This window comes from Stomoxys calcitrans, chromosome 1 (genome assembly GCF_963082655.1).
Source record: "Stomoxys calcitrans chromosome 1, idStoCalc2.1, whole genome shotgun sequence".
Classification (NCBI taxonomy): Eukaryota; Metazoa; Arthropoda; class Insecta; order Diptera; family Muscidae; genus Stomoxys; species Stomoxys calcitrans.
The window spans coordinates 249996949-250014524 of record NC_081552.1 but is presented as its reverse complement, the minus strand read 5'-3'; the positions used below and the strand labels follow the sequence as shown (position 1 = coordinate 250014524).

Here is a 17576-nt window from a genome sequence, read left to right as displayed (position 1 = left end):
CAAGAAGTCAAGACCCAAGATCGGTTTATATGGCAGCTATATCAGGTTATGAACCGATTTCAACAATAGTTAGCACAGTTGTTGGAAGTGATACTAAAACACTACGCTGATTTCAGTCAAATCGGACGAATCGTCATGATATTTTAAGTCGATCTGGCCATGTCCGTCCGTCTTTCGAAGACATGCAAATTTTCGAAGGCGTAAAGTTAGCCACTTGAAATTTTACACAAATACTTCCTATAAATGTACGTAGGTCGGGATTGTAAATGGGCCAAATCGGTTTATGTTAAGATATAGCTCCCATATAAAACGATCTGCCGATTATACTTCTTGAGCCTTTAGAGGGCGATTTTTTTTTTGCAATTTCGCACTACGGCTGAAATTTTGAACAATGACTAGTGCTATGATCTCCTACATCCAAACCAAGTACAGCCCGAATCCATCCGTAACCTGATGTAGTTCCAATAGCATGGCAATTCTTATCCATGATCCTTTTTATACCCACCACCATAGGATGGGTGTATACTAATCTAGTCATTCCGTTGGTAGCTACTCGAAATTTTGATCTGCGCCCCATAAAGCTATGTCCGCCCGTCCGTCTGTCGAAATCACGATAGCGGCCGAACGCATAAAGCTAGCCGCTTGACATTTTGCACAGATACTTAATATCGATGTAGGTCGTTGAGGATTGCAAATGGGTCATATCGGTTCAGATTTAGACAAAGCTCCCATATAAACCGATCTCATTCCGTTTGCAACACATCGAAATATCCATTCCCGTCCCTATATAGTATATATATTCTAGATCAGCGTAAAAATCTAAGACGATCTAGACATGTCCGTCCGTCTGTCTGTTGAAATCACGCTACAGTCTTTAAAAATAGAGATATTGAGCTGAAACATTGCAGAGATTCTTTTTTTTTTTTTTGTCCATAAGCAGGTTAAGTTCGAATATGAGCTATATATTGATTTAGTCCCCGTATAGACCGATTCGTAGGCCTACGACTCTAAATAGGCGAATCGGTCTATAAGCAAAAGCCACATTTATTATCCGATTTTGCTGAAATTGGAGACAGTGAGTTGTGTTAGGCCACTCGACAGCTTTTTTCAATTTGGCCCAGATCGGTTCAGAATTGGATATAGCTGTCATATAGACCGATTCATCGATTTAGGGTCTTAGGTCTATAAAAGCCACATTTATTATCCGATTTTGCCGAAATTTAGGACAGTGAGTTGTGTTAGGCCCTTCGACATTCTTCTTTAATTTGGCTCAGATCAGTCCAGATGTGGATATAGCTGCCATATAGACCGATCTCTCGATTTAAGGCTTTGGGCCCATAAAAGGCGCATTTATTTTCCGATTTCGCCGAAATTTGAGACAGTGAGTTAAGTTAAGCCCCTCGACACACTTCTGCAATATGGCACAGATCGGTCCAGATTTGGATATAGCTGCCATATAGACCAATCTCTCTATTTAAAGTTTTGATCCCATAAAAGGCGCATTTATTCTTCAATGTCGCCGAAATTTGGGACAGTGAGTAGTGTTAGCACCTCCGACATCCTTCTTTAATTTGGCCCAGATCGGTCCAGATTTGAATATAGCTGTCTTATAGACAAATCTCGCTATTTAAGGTTTTCAGCCTGTAAAAGGCGCATTTATTGTCCGATGTTGCCGAAATTTGGGACAGTGAGTTGTGTTAGGCCCCTCGACATTCATCTTCAATTTGGCTCAGATCAGTCCAGATGTGGATATAGCTGCCATATAGACCGATCTTTCGACTCAAGGTTTTGGGGCCATAAAAGGCGCATTTATTTCACCGATCCGATTTCACTGAAATTGGACACCGTGACTTATATTAGGTTTTTCAACATCCGCGTCGCATATGGTTCAGATCGGTTTATATTTATTGGGTTATACACAATTGAACAATGACTTGTGCTTATTAGTATTTGATCCAAATCGGAACATATTTCGATGTAGCTGCTATGGGGCATAACGTATGCATTTTTCACCAGATTTTGACGAAAGGTGGTTTACATATATTCTCGAGGTGCTGGGTATCCAAAGCTCGGCCCGGCCAAACTTAACACCGTTTACTTGTTTTGAGTATGCAATTTTTGTAATTGAAAAATTTTTCAATTACTTTTTCAGAAACGGTGATTGATATTATCATTTTCGTGATTGAAGCAGTTTCAATGAAAAAATTAGTTGGATCAATTTATTTCATGATTGAGATTGATTTTTATTTTTCCGTGTATAGCCGCCAGATAGACTTTTTGGAAATTAAAAAAAAATCTCTGAAACTTTACTTGTGATATTTTATTATTACTTTTTTTTATAAATAATTCAACATGGGAAAAAGTTTTTTTCAAAAGTGTCCTCAGCTTCCCCAATCCCACTATCTGTCTTTTTGCCATTTATACTTACCAAATAACATGAATAGCACCGAATATGTTTTATTCAAAAAACCTTCGGCATCACGATAACGTAAACATTTGACCTTCTCTGGATTGCTGTCATCCATGTAGGCGCCGAAACCGAAGAAGGGCAAAAATGTGATGACGACCGCAATGCAAATCAAGGATTTTATGGTTTTACGCACCAATTCATAGGTAATATGCTGTAAAAATAGAAAATTGAAATGGGAAAATGGAAAAATAAATTGCCATGATAAATAGGACCTTGTTGCGTTATTTGTTCGCTCCCACTTTGGTTAATAAGCTCAATTGACTTCAAAAAAATGAATGGCAGCCATCTTACCTTGTGATAAATAAATGGTCTAGCCAAAGCCATCCATCGTTCAATAGCCATTACGGCTGCTATGCAACCGGAACTTAAGCCAAAAAATCTCCATACAACTTTGCCCACACAATCCCATTTGGTGTAGTCCTCAAAGACCTCGGGCGGTAGATAGAGTTTCAACATCAATGTGGTCAGCATACCCAAGAGGCCAATAAAATTATTTGTCGATAAGCAGCTGTGGCAAAAAAAAAAAAAAAAAAAATAAAAGAAAAAAAGACCATCATGAAAATTGATGAAAATGTGAAAGGCAAGGTGTTGGCAATCAATTAAATATAAGGAGGAAATAATTTTTCTCATATCTACACTGGGAAAAATATTAAAATGAATTTCATAAACTATTAGGTTTGTTGAAAACGTGAGAGGATAGCTCCATTCTCTGACATATGTAATTAACATGTGACAGTTCTTAAATTTTAGTCATGTGGTCAGACTTTTTTCATCGTTGTGAATGCAGGTTTAAATTCTGTAATATAAGTTCATTTCCTATCCAGAGAGAGAGGGAGAGAGAGAGAGGGAGATAGATAGATAGATATATATTTTTAGTCTGTCCGGTCGCTTCCTACTTTGCGAGAAATTTTCGAATATAGTCGAATACCCTTTTTCGAAGAAATCTGCAAAGGCAACAAATGGCTCACCTTTCATCTCTTGGCATTCATGCACTAATTTTTCGGTGCTGTTGAGACCATACAGGAATATCATATCTGTTACACTAGGTTTTTGGGACCCTCAAATTTCAACAACCACAATTTGTATTAAAACTAAAATTTCCATAAAATTTCCATATTTTCTCACTTTCAAAAAATGTTGGCAACAGTTAAGTTTTCAATTTAAAATTTTTCATAATTTTTATTCGGCCATTATTTTGCTGCGTGTAGCTGGATCCATGCAGACGTATCTTCGATTAATATTGAATTTCAAATATAACACAGACGCATGAGTTATATAATCATATAAGTTTTCTTCCTGGAAACTGGATTCACTAATGGAAAGCGTAAACAATGAGCTTTTGGTAATTGAAAACTGTAAATGATTATGAAAAAGGATATCTTTGGTGTGAATAATGTTGCCTTTTTGATAAAATAGCATAACAACCATTCGGAAAATTTATTCATATAACACGTGTCAAAGAGTGGGAGAAAATGTTTTGTCTTGAACCACTAGTTGATGTTATTGTGACAACTTTGCACTTGAAAATGTTTGTCCTTACTTTATAAGAAGTTTTTTTTCTTTTTAAGAAAACATTTTCTTTGAGTGAAGAGATTTTTCTTTGTAACTAAGTATGAAAAAAAAACTAAACTAAAAGTAAAAGTACTTTATAAGAAGTTTATTTTTCTTTTTAAGAAAACATTTTCTTTGAGTGAAGAAGTTTTTCTTTGTAACTAAGTATGAAAAAAACTAAACTAAAAGTAAAGGCAGCCATATGAAAATCTGTACCGATATGGGCCATATTAAAGAAGGATATCGAAGGTCCTTACACAATTCACTGTCCCAACGTTCAGCAAAATCGGATCATAAATGTGGCTTTTATGGACCCTAAATAGGCGGATCGGTCTATATGGCAGCTATATCCAAATCTAGACCGATTTGGGCTAAGTTGCAGAAAAATGTCGAAAAGACTAACAACTCACTGTCCAAGATTTCGGCCAAATTGACTAATAAATGCGCCTTTCATGGGCCCAAGACCTTAAATCAAAAGATCGGTCTATATGGCAGCTATATGGAAATCTGGACCGATCTAGGCATGCGCCTTCTTTAACTCTCTAATATCTTTTTAGGGTGGGGACACTTCGCCCTGAATGCGGATATCGAATTCGTGCCATTGTAGCCTCTAACGCTGAACGCGTTCGAATCCTGGCGAACATCGGACAAAGCGGTGGTTATGCATGGCTATTTAAAAAATTTTCCCTAAAGAGGTGTCGCACTGCGGAACGCCGCTCTATTTATTACCCGATTCCGCTGAAATTTAAAATAGTGGATTATTTTAAGCCTCCCAACATCTGACCTATTGGGTTGCCCAAAAAGTAATTGTCGGTAATATAGTCGGCCCGCTGGGTACTTGGACTCAAATTTTAATACCATATTTCTTTGTGGTCTCCAATACCTTTTATTTGATATCCTTATTTGTGCCCATCGGACTACTTTCGGATATGGGTGGCGTTTTTGGGGTAATGGGGAGGGTTCGCCTCCACCCGATATCTAAAAATTATATAGCCAATGTTTCCTTCCAGACAAACGTACAAAATCTATGAAAATTTTAAGAAAATCGGTTCAGCCAAATATCATATAGTCATAATGAGTCTAATGGCGTTTTTGAGGGTTGGCGTGACCCCCTACACTTCGATCTGATTTTGTATGCCAGATTCGAAATCTACTCCGGAATACCTTTCATTTGAGCCCCATATTGAAATGAACGTTCTATATGTCTGTTTGGAGGAGTTTTGGGGTTGGGGCGGCCCGATGGATACTTAGACTCAAATTTTAATACCATATTTATATTCTATTCTCCAATACCTTTCATTTGATACCTATATTGTCCCGATCGGTCCACTTCTGATTTTGGATTGTGTTTTTGGCATAAGGGGGAGGGTCCGTCCATCTGCCGATACTGAAAAATTATACAGCCTATGTTTCTTCCAGACCAAACTAAACAATATGCAAAAATTTCGAGAAAATCGGTTCTGCAGTTTTTCAGTCTATACCGAACAAACAAACCGAGTCCCATATATCCGTGATTGGTTAATGTACCCATTTTGGGCGTTTTTGTGGCGGTGGGGTGACCCACTATACTTCGACATGAATTTGTATGCCATATTCGTTGTCTACTCCCGCATACTTTTCATTTGATACCCATATTGTCCTTATCGGTCCACTTTTCATTTTGGGTGGTGTTTATCAATAAGGCTATTCCTACTTCGTGACCATATTCGTAATCTACTCCCGAAATTTGAGTCCCATTTTGTCATGATCGTCAAATAAACCTATTTTAAGTGGTTTTGGGCCCCCCAGGTACTTGGACCCAACTTTTATCATGAATTTCATACTCTACTCTTGTATTACTTTCATTTGATACCCATATTGTCCTTATCGTTCAACTTTTGATTTTGGGTGGTGTTTTTGGGGTAACGGTGGAGGTTCCGCCCCCTTCCATTATCAATGAATTATAAAGCCTATTCCTACTTCCTGACCATATTCACAATCTACTTCCTAATACCTTTCATTTGAGTTCCATATTGTCATGCTCGTCAAATAAACCTATTTTAAGGGGTTTTAGGGCTGGGGTGGACCCCCAGGTACTTGGCCCCAACTTTTATTATGAAATTCGTAATCAACTCTTGAATACCTTTCATTTGAATCCCATATTGTCCCGATCAGTTCACTTTTATTTTTGGGTAGGTCCTTTGGGGTAAGGGGGAGGGTCCGCCCGCCCTTAAGGTAATCGGTTCAGCCATTTTTGAGTCTATACGGAACAAACAAACAAGCCGACAAACTTCATTTAACAATTTTTGCCTTGTGAAATGATTAAGATATTGACAATGGCCTTAAGTGCAATTTGTACACGGATGACATTTACAGTCAATTGTTACCCCCCAGAAGTCTGTGGCCATCACAGTTTGTTTGATATGTTGAGATTAGTTCGAACTTGAAAGTGAATGTGAATGCCTGTGCTAGTATCAGACTCATTGTCTAAGTGGAAATGGTTGCATGTTTCTAGAGATAAGAGTTTTTTTTTGTTTAAATTGTTTAAATCGTTTATTGCCTTCTTCCTATGACAGAGTGAGTTATTATATTTAGTTCATTACATCCACAACGGAATACTATAAAAGATCACATTAGATCTGTTGTGCAAGTTTTAAAAAATTTTTAATATTTGAATTTTCCAAAAAATTACAAAATTTTTATTTAACGAATTATTAACTAATATGGATTTTTTTTAATTCCTGGTTGACTTAAATCAAATTCATTTATTTAGAATTTTTTATTTTATTTATAAATATTTTTTTAATGACATATTTCTTAAGGTTAGAAAACATTACAGATCGCAAATATAAACCCAATTCCAAAGAAAATCCTTAATAAAAGTATATCACTGCCAGCTAAAAACTAACCACAAATAGGTTGACACATAGCCTGACCACAATTGCTACAGCTAAAGTTGGAAGAATCGAATAGGTAAATTTTTTAATTGTACTCTATGTTGATAGAGTCTCAACCTACAGGGATTGATAGCAACAAAACACACCTATTATTTGCTTTGTTAGTCATTTAAAATAATTTCACATTTGCTCATGAAATGTCTTATCTCTAAAGGGAGTTATTAAACAAATAATTCTATTTCTCTGATTTGTAATACCAACACTTCTCCTAGTGGATATATTTTCAATTGTTTTTAGTCATATCTTCACTCAGAAAAATTTTCTTAGTAAAGACAGCAAAAAAAAGTTTGATGTATCAACAAAAAGTCTGATGGCAATGGGACATCAGTTCTTTTTGTCTTAACGGCAAACATTTTCTGCTGCTTTCGGACTCAGATTTTGGACATAAAATATCAGAAATCCTTTAAAAAATATATGGGTTAGGTTGAAAAGAGGGTGCAGATATTAATCGGACCCCTGCCATTATATACTTACACGATTTGAGCCAAGTTGCAGAAAAATTTCGAAGAGCCTAACACAACTCACTGTCGCAAATTTCGGCGAAATCTGACAAAAAAATGCGCCTTTTATGGCCCAAAAACCTTAAATCGAGAGAAAGAGGTCTATATAGCAACTATATCCTAATCTGGACCGATCTGAGTCAAATTGAGGAAGAATGTCGAAGGGCCTTACGCAACTCACTGTCCCAAATTTCGGCGGCATCGGACAATAAATGCGCCTTTTATGAGCCCAAAACCTTAAATCGAGAGATCGGTCCATATGGCGGCTTATACAAATCTGGACTGATCTCAGCCAAATTGAGGAAAAATGTCGAAGGGCCTAACGCAACTCACTGTCCCAAATTTCGGCGACATCGGACAATAAATGCGCCTTTTATGGGCCCAAAGCCTTAAATCGAGTGATCGGTCCATATGGCAGCTATATACAAACCTGGACTGATCTGAGCCAAATTCAGGAAAAATGTCGAAGGGCCTAACGCAACTCACTGTCACAAATTTCGGCGACTTCGGAAAACAAATGCGCCTTTTATGAGCCCAAAACCATAAATCGAGAGATCGGTCCATATGGCAGCTATATACAAACCTGGACTGATCTGAGCCAAATTGAGGAAAAATGTCGAAGGGCCTAACACAACTCACTGTCCCAAATTTCGGCGACATCGGAAAACAAATGCGCCTTTTATGAGCCCAAAACCATAAATCGAGAGATCGGTCCATATGGCAGCTATATACAAATCTGGACTGATCTCAGCCAAATTGAGGAAAATGTCGAAGGGCCTAACGCAACTCAACGGATAATAAATGCGCCTTTTATGGGCCTTAAACCCTTAATCGGCGGATCGGTATATATGGCAGCTATATCCCAATCTAGACCGATCTGTGCCATATTGCAGAAGTATGTCGAAGGGCTTAACTTAACTCACTGTCCTAAATTTCGGCTACATCGGACAATAAATGTGCCTTTTATGAGCCCAAAACCATAAATCGAGAGATCGGTCCATATGGCGGCTATATACAAATCTGGACTGATCTGAGCCAAATTGAGGAAAAATGTCGAAGGGCCTAACACAACTCACTGTCCCAAATTTCGGTGAATTCGGACAATAAATGCGCCTTTTATGGACCCAAAACCTTAAATCGAGAGATCGGTCTATATGGCAGCTATATCCAAATCTGAACCGATCTGTGCCATATTACAGAAGTATGTCGAGGGGCTTAACTTAACCCACTGTCCCAAATTTCGGCGAAATCGGCTGATCGGTCTATATGGCAGCTATATCCAAATCTGGACCGATCTGGACCAAATTAAAGAAGGATGTCGAAGGTTCTAACACAACTCATTTTCGCAAATTTTGGCAAAATCGGATAATAAATGCGTCTTTTAGGGGCCTATGACCTTAAATCGGCGGATCGGTCTATATGACAGCTATATCCAAATCTGGACCAATCTGGGCCAAATTGAGGAAGGATGTCGAGTGGCTTAACACAATTAACTGTCCCAAATTTCAGCAAAATTGTATAATAAATGTGGCTTTTATGGCCCTAAGACCCTAAATCGGCGGATCGGCCTTTATAGGCGCTATATCAAGATATAGTCCGATATTGCCCTTCTTCGAACTTAATCTGCTTATGGACAAAAAAGATTCTGTGCAAAGTTTCAGCTCAATATCTCTATTTTTAAAGACTGTAGCGTGATTTCAACAGACAGGCGGACAGACGGACGGTCATGGCTAGATCGTCTTAGATTTTTACGCTGATCAAGAATATATATACTTTATAGGGTCGGAAATGTGTTGAAAACGGAATGACAACATGAATATACCATCATCCTTCGGTGGTGGGTATAAAAAGTAACCTCGAAAAAGAAAATTTTAAGTCAGGAATTCCGAGCTAACTATCATAGTCTTCCGATCTTAAGAAAATCGTTAATGGTTCCCTCATCGGGTCCCTGTTCGTTAGACTGTATTGAGACTACCGTCCCTGCACTGCCTGATGTTCCAATATTAGAATCTTTGCCTATACTAGGCTTCCTAATCGTGAGTAAATAGGCTTCTTGGGAGTAGGTTGTGGTGTCATCGTCGGCTCGCTGTGCGTTAGGCGGCATCGAGTTCTCTGTCACTGCACTGCCTGATGTTTCACCATTAGGATCTTTATCCATCCTTTGTCTTCCTAATATCGAAAAAGTCGTTGACGGTTCCAACGTCGGGTCTCTGTTCCTTAGGCTGTGTTGGGTCTCTCACCCCTGCACTGCCTGATGTTTTAGTATTAGGATGTTTGTTTATCCTAGTCTTCCCAATATTGAGAGAGGCGGTAATAATCTCGTCGTCGGCCACCTATCCGTTAGGCGTTATTGAGTGTCCCGCCACTGCACCGCCTGATGGCTTGGTCTTCCCAGAGTACTTGAAAGCGGGGAGCCCTTTTTCTTCTTCTTCTTCTCTTCGGGAGATCTGATTCTCTTTCCAACTTCCATAGAAATGCTTGTAATGCCAGTTCTATCATTTCCAGCATCCTCCACTTTCGCCCGATTGCGCTGCCGGTACATACTCCTCTCTCTCCTTCGTCGTGCCCCGGATCGGTTTCCCAGTCTGCTTGTGAGCTTAGCAAAGCCATTGCTCACCTCTGACGTCATCCCATTTTTCCCAGTTTCATTGACATATAAACCGATATGGTTTATATGGCAGGTTCATAAACTGATATAGCTGCCATATAAACCGATCTTGGGTATTGACTTCTTGAGCCTCTAGAGGGCGCAGTTGTTATCCAATTTGGCTGAAATTTTCTACAACGGCTTCTCCTATGGCATTTAACATACATGTGAAATATGGTCTAAATCGATCTATAGCTTAATACAGCTCCCATATAAACCGATCTCCCGAATATGTTTCTTGAGCCCCTAAAAGGCGCAATTCTTATCCCAATGAACTGAAATATTACCCAATGACTTCTACAATGTTCAGCATTCAATTCATTTATGGTCCGAATCAAACTATTACTTGATATAGCTTTAATAGCATAAAGTTCTTATTCATTATTCTTTGTTTGCCTAAAAAGAGATACCGCGCAAAGAACTCGACAAATGCGATCCATGGAGGAGGGTATATAAGATTCGACCCGGCCGAACTTAGTACGCTCTTACTTGTTTCGTATTAGGTAGTACCTATTTCGAGATACGGATATTTTTCTTTGAGCAGCAAATAAGAGCAGACCAAATATTTACTATTTTAGGTTAGGTTGAAAAAAGGGGCCGGATATTAATCCGTCCCATGCCACTATGGACATACACCTAAGCCAGTAATCGGCTCTAAAAAGTAACCTCGAGAAAGACAATTTTAAGTTAGGAATTCCGAGCGACTTACAAAATTCTTAATTACTCTCCATACCATTCCCCTACGTTGGTTCATGGCTGGTATTGTGTCCACAGCTAAGTACCGGTGTCTTTTATCCGCGAAATCCGGGCAATGACCTATGGAATATCTACTAAAATCATAGTTAAGTTTTTAAATACAAAATACCTGAAATAGCCAATATTTGTCTTAATAAATAGGAAATGCTTTAACGATCCCTCAGATGTTCAAAAATTTGAAAATGTTGCCACCAAAGGTATGGAATGATTTATATAAAATCGGCAGAATGTGTTTGCTGATATGAGCAAACTTTTTTTTTCTGGGTGTTATATTATATTGCCAACAAAAAAAACCAAAAATTAGTGAAACCATTTTTATCTTTGTCCAGTGATGTACCCAACCTGTTATTTCGTGACATTTTCCCAGAAAGCTTAGGGGACTTTTGGTATATCTAAAACTCATTGAAGAATTCGGGGTTCTAAAGCTGTTATGGAGAAAGTTGTGCGAAAACCTATGATTGCTGGTATGGGAAACAAATTTCGTCTATCTCTACGATAACATATGGTGATGACCATGATGTCTATAGTTTATCATTAACGAAGCACTGACAACATGGTTAGAGTTTACGAGTACTTTCGTATTCATGTTTAGCTTAATGGGTGTAGTAGCCTTAATACATCCAAACTAAACTGACAAGAGTAGTTATGGGCAGTTTCAATAATATTTTAAGGCAGAGGGTTAGAATCCCATTATTGGGAGAAGAAAAACTGCTGTTAATGGGGGTGTACACTCGATTAATCGTTATTCGATTACTCGTAACCTTTCAAATAATCGAACAATTGAAAGTGATACACAAATAAACAAATAATGGAATAACTTAGTACGGTTAATAGATTTGGATGTTAAAAATCCTAAGCAATATGAATCGTGTCAAATCGTCATACATATATGAGAAATATTTGAAGGATAATATCTCGAAAATATTCCGTTTGCGCTCTTTTATATTGAACTTTAAAATCTTCTCGTGATTTTTCGAACATTTAGCTTGAGATCATATTCAATGCTTTTTAGTAATTAATTTGTCAAAGGTGTGGTTGATGATACATGGCGTATCAAAAATCAGGATCCACCAAGCCAGTCAAAGTGTATTCCGTATTGTTCGTCTGTTTGCGCTCTTTTATTTTGATCTTTAAAATCTTCTCGTGTTTTTTCGAACATCTAGCTTGAGATCATATTCAATGCTTTTTAGTAATTAATTTGACAAAGGTGTTGATGATGATACAAGGGGTATCAAAAATCATGATCGACCAAGCCAGTCAAAGTGTATTCCGTATTGTTCGTCCGTTTGCGCTCTTTTATTTTGATATTTAACATCTTTTCGTGATCTTGCGAACATCTAGCTTGAGATCATATTCAATGTTTTTTAGTAATTAATTTGACAAAGGTGTTGATGATGATACATGGCGTATCAAAAATCATGATCCACCAAGCCAGTCAAAGTGTATTCCGTATTGTTCGTCTATTTGCGCTCTTTTATTTTGTTATTTAAAATCTTTTCCTGATCTTTCGAACATCTAGCTTGAGATCATATTCAATGCTTTTTAGTGATTAATTTCATTTAATGGCATATCAAAAATCAAGATCCACCAAGACAGTCAAAGCGTTTTGAATAATAACACACACTTGCTCAAACTTTATAAGTTATTTGCTATGCTATTCTTTGAATAGAAAGCATTGAATATGATCTCAAGCTAGAAGATGTTCGAAAATATCCCGTATTGTTTTATTCGACATATTGAACGATTAATCGCTTGATCTATTAATCGAGGTCCACTTTCGGTCTTGTTCCATGGACAAGAACATTCAAATAGACGATTAATCGTAAAATACAAATATATGTACTCTACTAGGAGAGTCCTTCCTTGTTGATGACTTGAAAGTCGTTTTTCCCAAATAGGGATCTCTGGGTTTGGTGTACTCCGCCCTTTCCGGGACCCACTATATACACGAGACTAAATTGGGTGGGGCGTCGGAGCAGGAGTTTTCATTGAATTCCTTGGCATCAGGGAATCTTATACACTTCGGGATGGGTGCAGCGTCTTTTCAGGCGGAGGTCTTAGCGATCCTTAATGCATTGAAGATGATGCTGCTGCGATAAACGATATACTTGGACAGTAAGGTGGCGTTGAAGGCTCTGGCGTCGCATAGTGAGAGAAAATCGAAAAAAAACTTGTAAACAAGTAAGAGCGTGCTAAGTTCGACGGGCCGAATCTCATATACCCTCCACGATGGATCGCATTTGTCGAGTTCTTTTCGTGGTATCTCTTTTTAGGCAAACAAGAAATAATGAATAAGAACTGTTGTGCTATTGGAGCTATATCAAGTTATAGTCCGATTCGCACCATAAATTAATTGAATGCTGAACATTGTAGAAGTCATTGGGTAATATTTCAGTTCATTTGGATAAGAATTGCGCCTTGTATGGGCTCGAGAAGCCAAATCGGGAGATCGGTTTATATGGGAGCTGTGTCAAGCTATAGATCGATTCGGGCCATATTAGACACGTATGTTGAAGGTCATGGGAAAAGCTGTTGTACAAAATTTAAGCCAAATCGGATGAGAATTGCGCCCTCCAGAGGCTCAAGAAGTCATGATCCAAGATCGGTTTATAGGGCAGCTATATCAAAACATGGACCGATATGGCCCATTTAAAACCCCAACCGACCTACTCTTATAAAAAGTATTTGTGCAAAATTTCAAGCGCCTAGCTTTTCTCCTTCGAAGGTTAACCTGTTTTCGACAGACAGACGGACGGACATGGCTAGATCGACTTAAAATGACATGACGTTCAGCGATGAGGCTCATTTCTGGTTGAATGGCTACGTAAATAAGCAAAATTGCCGCATTTGGAGTGAAGAGCAACCAGAAGCCGTTCAAGAACTGCCCATGCATCCCGAAAAATGCACTGTTTGGTGTGGTTTGTACGCTGGTGGAATCATTGGACCGTATTTTTTCAAAGATGCTGTTGGACGCAACGTTACGGTGAATGAACACATTTCGAACCGAACACTGATTTTGGTAATAAAATTCAATGATTTGCAAGCGTTGCTCGTTAGTAAGTCTATTCATGATGAAATGTCAAAGCATACTGAGCATCTTTCTCTTTGACACCATGTCTGAAATCCCACGTGATCTGTCAAATACTAATGCATGAAAATCCTAACCTCAAAAAAAATCACCCTTTATATACTGTATGGGGTCTAAGACACATATTTCGAGGTGTTAGAAACAAAATGACGAAATTAGTGGGGGTATACTAATTTCGTCATTACCTATGGTGGAGGGTAAAAAATGTATGTAATGATGTGTTGAAAAACAGAATGTAAGTTCATGTCTATACAGACAAGCCCGCTTCAATTGATGCATTGTAAGATAACATTGAAGCAGTTAGAGTATAACAAAATTTGACTAAGCGGATGGTCCATTTTAAGCGCAGTCACGGTCAACATTTGCATGAAATAATTTTCAAACATTAACAAACATTTTCATCATAAAATTCCCATTTTACCTACTTTGGGATGGATATTTCTTTATCGCTTAAAAATATTAGCATGTGTCTAAGAAATTCTTGTTGTTTTTTCTTGTACCTGGCAGCCATTTGTCTGTTGCTCTAATGCTTTTTGCCATTAGAAATACGAGAATTTTTGTATCTGAGCTCACCATCCGCATTCCACCGAGCTGCTCAACATACTGACTGTTCTTTGCTCATTCAAAATATAGGAAAAATGGTGTGTGTGAGAATGTATCTATACCAGTGACTAGCACACAATTGCGATTATGTGCAAACCCATGGCATGGACTAGCTCGCGATTATTTTCTTGTGTATGTACACCGTAATGTCATTAGCATAAGTATTTTTGCCCATGACTGGTCGATAGCGTTTTAGATTTTTACTTATTTAATTGCAAGCATCTCTTCTTAATGCACACTACAATGCTCGGGTAACCTTCTTAATATGACCGTCCTAGTTCTTCAGGGTACACCCTAAAGCCCACCTGTTCATCTAGTTTGGAACCATCCGCATAAACGTCTATTCAACTTCTATTACCAGGGATATTGTAGTTCCAATCGGTTCAATCGAAAATAGTGCTACAGTTCTTCTTATCAAAAAGCAGCTCAGGTAATGTGTCATCCACACTTCCGGGAGCATTGGGCATTTTATCAAGGATAACACATTGTCAGTAGCCTCCTCATGCGTACTGCCTTACAGCAGTGGTCGTAGCGATTTGTCTAGCCACATTGTCCAGAGGCATTAGTTGAGCGTTTGTTTACAAACTATTCCAATTTTTCATTTGCTACATTAATGACTAGAATTAATTATATTCAACTTCCCAAAATATTTGCAAATGACTCATTCTAAATATTTCTCACAGAATTTCTTGCAAATTAATTCCTTAAAATGCACAGTTGCGAGATGAGATGAATGGCGTTTTCGAATTCACTTCCGCTGAAATATTTCTTTAAGAGATTCAACGACATAGTTGTGGAACATGGTTTTACCCAATTATTAAACAAAGAATTTTCACAATTGTCTAAACTCTGGCTTAAGTGATAAAAGATTGTCATAGTACGCTTTAACCCAAATAAAACCAGTAAGGAAGGGCAAAAGTCGGGCGGTGCCGACTGCATAAAACCCTACACCTACCCTAAATACAATGTGGGAGCTATATTGGGTTATTAAACAGTCCGTATCAAATTTAGAGCAAATATGTTGAAACTTTAATAACGACGTTTAACAAATGAGCACTTTATTGCAATATTTCCCAAAATCGGACGAACATATATATGGGAGCTATATCTAAATCTAAACCGATTTGGAGTAAACTTCTCAGATATTGTGGTAGTTTATAAGGAAAGTGTTGTACAAAGTTTTGGCAAGATTGGTCCATAAATTCGCTTGCAGTGCCTCTAGAAGTGAAAATCGGGCGATATACATATATGGCAGCTATATCTAAATCTGAACCGACTTCTATGAAATTCACCAGTAATGTCGAGAGTCAAGAGAAAATCCTTCGTACCAAATTTCAAGAGAATCGGTTAACAATTGACCATTTCATTGTATTATTACTGCAAATCGGACGAACATATATATGGGAGCTATATCTAAACCTGAATCGATTTCTATGAAATTCACCAGTTATTTCGTATAGAAAATTCTTCTTGCCAAATTTCGCACGAATAGGTTAACAAGAGACCATTTTATTGCATTATTTCTGCAAATCGAACGAACATATATTGGGTTGCCCAAAAAGTAATTGCGGAATTTTTTAAAAGAAAGTAAATGCATTTTTAATAAAACTTAGAATGAACTTTAATCAAATATACTTTTTTTACACTTTTTTCTAAAGCAAGCTAAAAGTAACAGCTGATAACTGACAGAAGAAAGAATGCAATTACAGAGTCACAAGCTGTGAAAAAATTTGACAACGCCGACTATATGAAAAATCCGCAATTACTTTCTGGGCAACCCAATAATTCAATATTTACCCTTCACTTGTTTTAACTTCAATTGCTAGACAAAAAACTGTCAAATAAATAAATAAAATGGCTAGTTATTAGAATTGTAAAAATTTATATGCCTTAAATTTTCTGTAGCTAGAGTGCTAGAAAATCAAAATTAAATTAAAAAAAAATATTTAAATGTGTCTCATGGGATGCATAAACTATCGATATTAACGACAATTTAGGCCACAACAAAAACATAGGCAATCAATTTTAATTAAAGCTAAAAGGAGGCCCACACTAGCCCCGACGTTCAACTGTTCTGGAATGCCATTTTTAAATGTTAAACGGAAAAGTAAATCAAATGTTGCAATTGAATGTTAGATGTTGAATATTAAGGTGGAGGATAAAACTGAATTGACTTAAAGCTGTTGAGCAACATTTGCAAACTTTTGTATTTTTATACTCTCCACCATAGGATGGGGGTATACTACAATAATTTCATCATTCTGATCAGTCTGTTTGTAATACCTCGAAATATGCGTCTAAGACCCCATAAAGTATATATATTCTTGATCGTCATCACATTCTAAGTCGATCTAGCCATGTCCGTTCGTCTGTCTGTCCGTCCGTCTTTCGAAGGAATAAAGCTAGGAACTTAAAAATTTGTTCAAACACTTTTAATATGTGTAGGTTGTTTGGGATCGTAAATGTGCTATATTGGTCCATGTTTTGATGTAGCTGCAATATAAACCGATCTTGGGTCTTGACTTCTTGAGACTCTAGAGGGCGCAATACTTATCCAATTTGGCCGAAATTTTGCACATATAGTTTTGGTAATGACATCCAACAACTGTGCCAAGCATGGTCTAAATCAGTCGATAATCTGGTGTAGCTGTCATATAAACCGATCTTGGGTCTTGACTTCTTGAGACTCTAGAGTGCGCAATTCTTATCCAATTTGGCTAAAATTTTGCACATATTGTTGTGGTACTTGGACTTCTAACAACCAAGTCAAGTATGGTCGAAATAAGTCTATATCCTGATATAGCTGTCATATAAACCGATCTTGGGTCTTGACTTCTTGAGACTCTTGAGTGCGCAATTCTTATCCAATTTGGCTGAAATTTTGCACATATTGTTTTGGTAGTTGGACTTCAAACAACCAAGTCAAGTATGGTCTAAATAAGTCTATATCCTGATATAGCTGCCATATAAACCGATCTTGGGTCTGGACTTTTTGAGACTCTAGAGGGCGCAATTCTTATCCAAT

General features: G+C 37.7%; 1 protein-coding gene across 1 annotated transcript in view; it reads right to left on the bottom strand.

Moving 5' to 3' along the window:
• LOC106094232 (prostaglandin E2 receptor EP2 subtype) overlaps positions 1-17576 on the bottom strand; it is a 41197-nt gene that overhangs the window by 11013 nt on the left and 12608 nt on the right. Inside the window, exons 2-3 of the mRNA XM_013261435.2 lie at positions 2762-2978; positions 2429-2621 (exon numbers count right to left, since the gene is read on the bottom strand). Coding sequence (XP_013116889.2) covers positions 2429-2621; positions 2762-2978 — 410 coding nt within the window. The remainder of the gene's footprint in view (positions 1-2428; positions 2622-2761; positions 2979-17576) is intronic.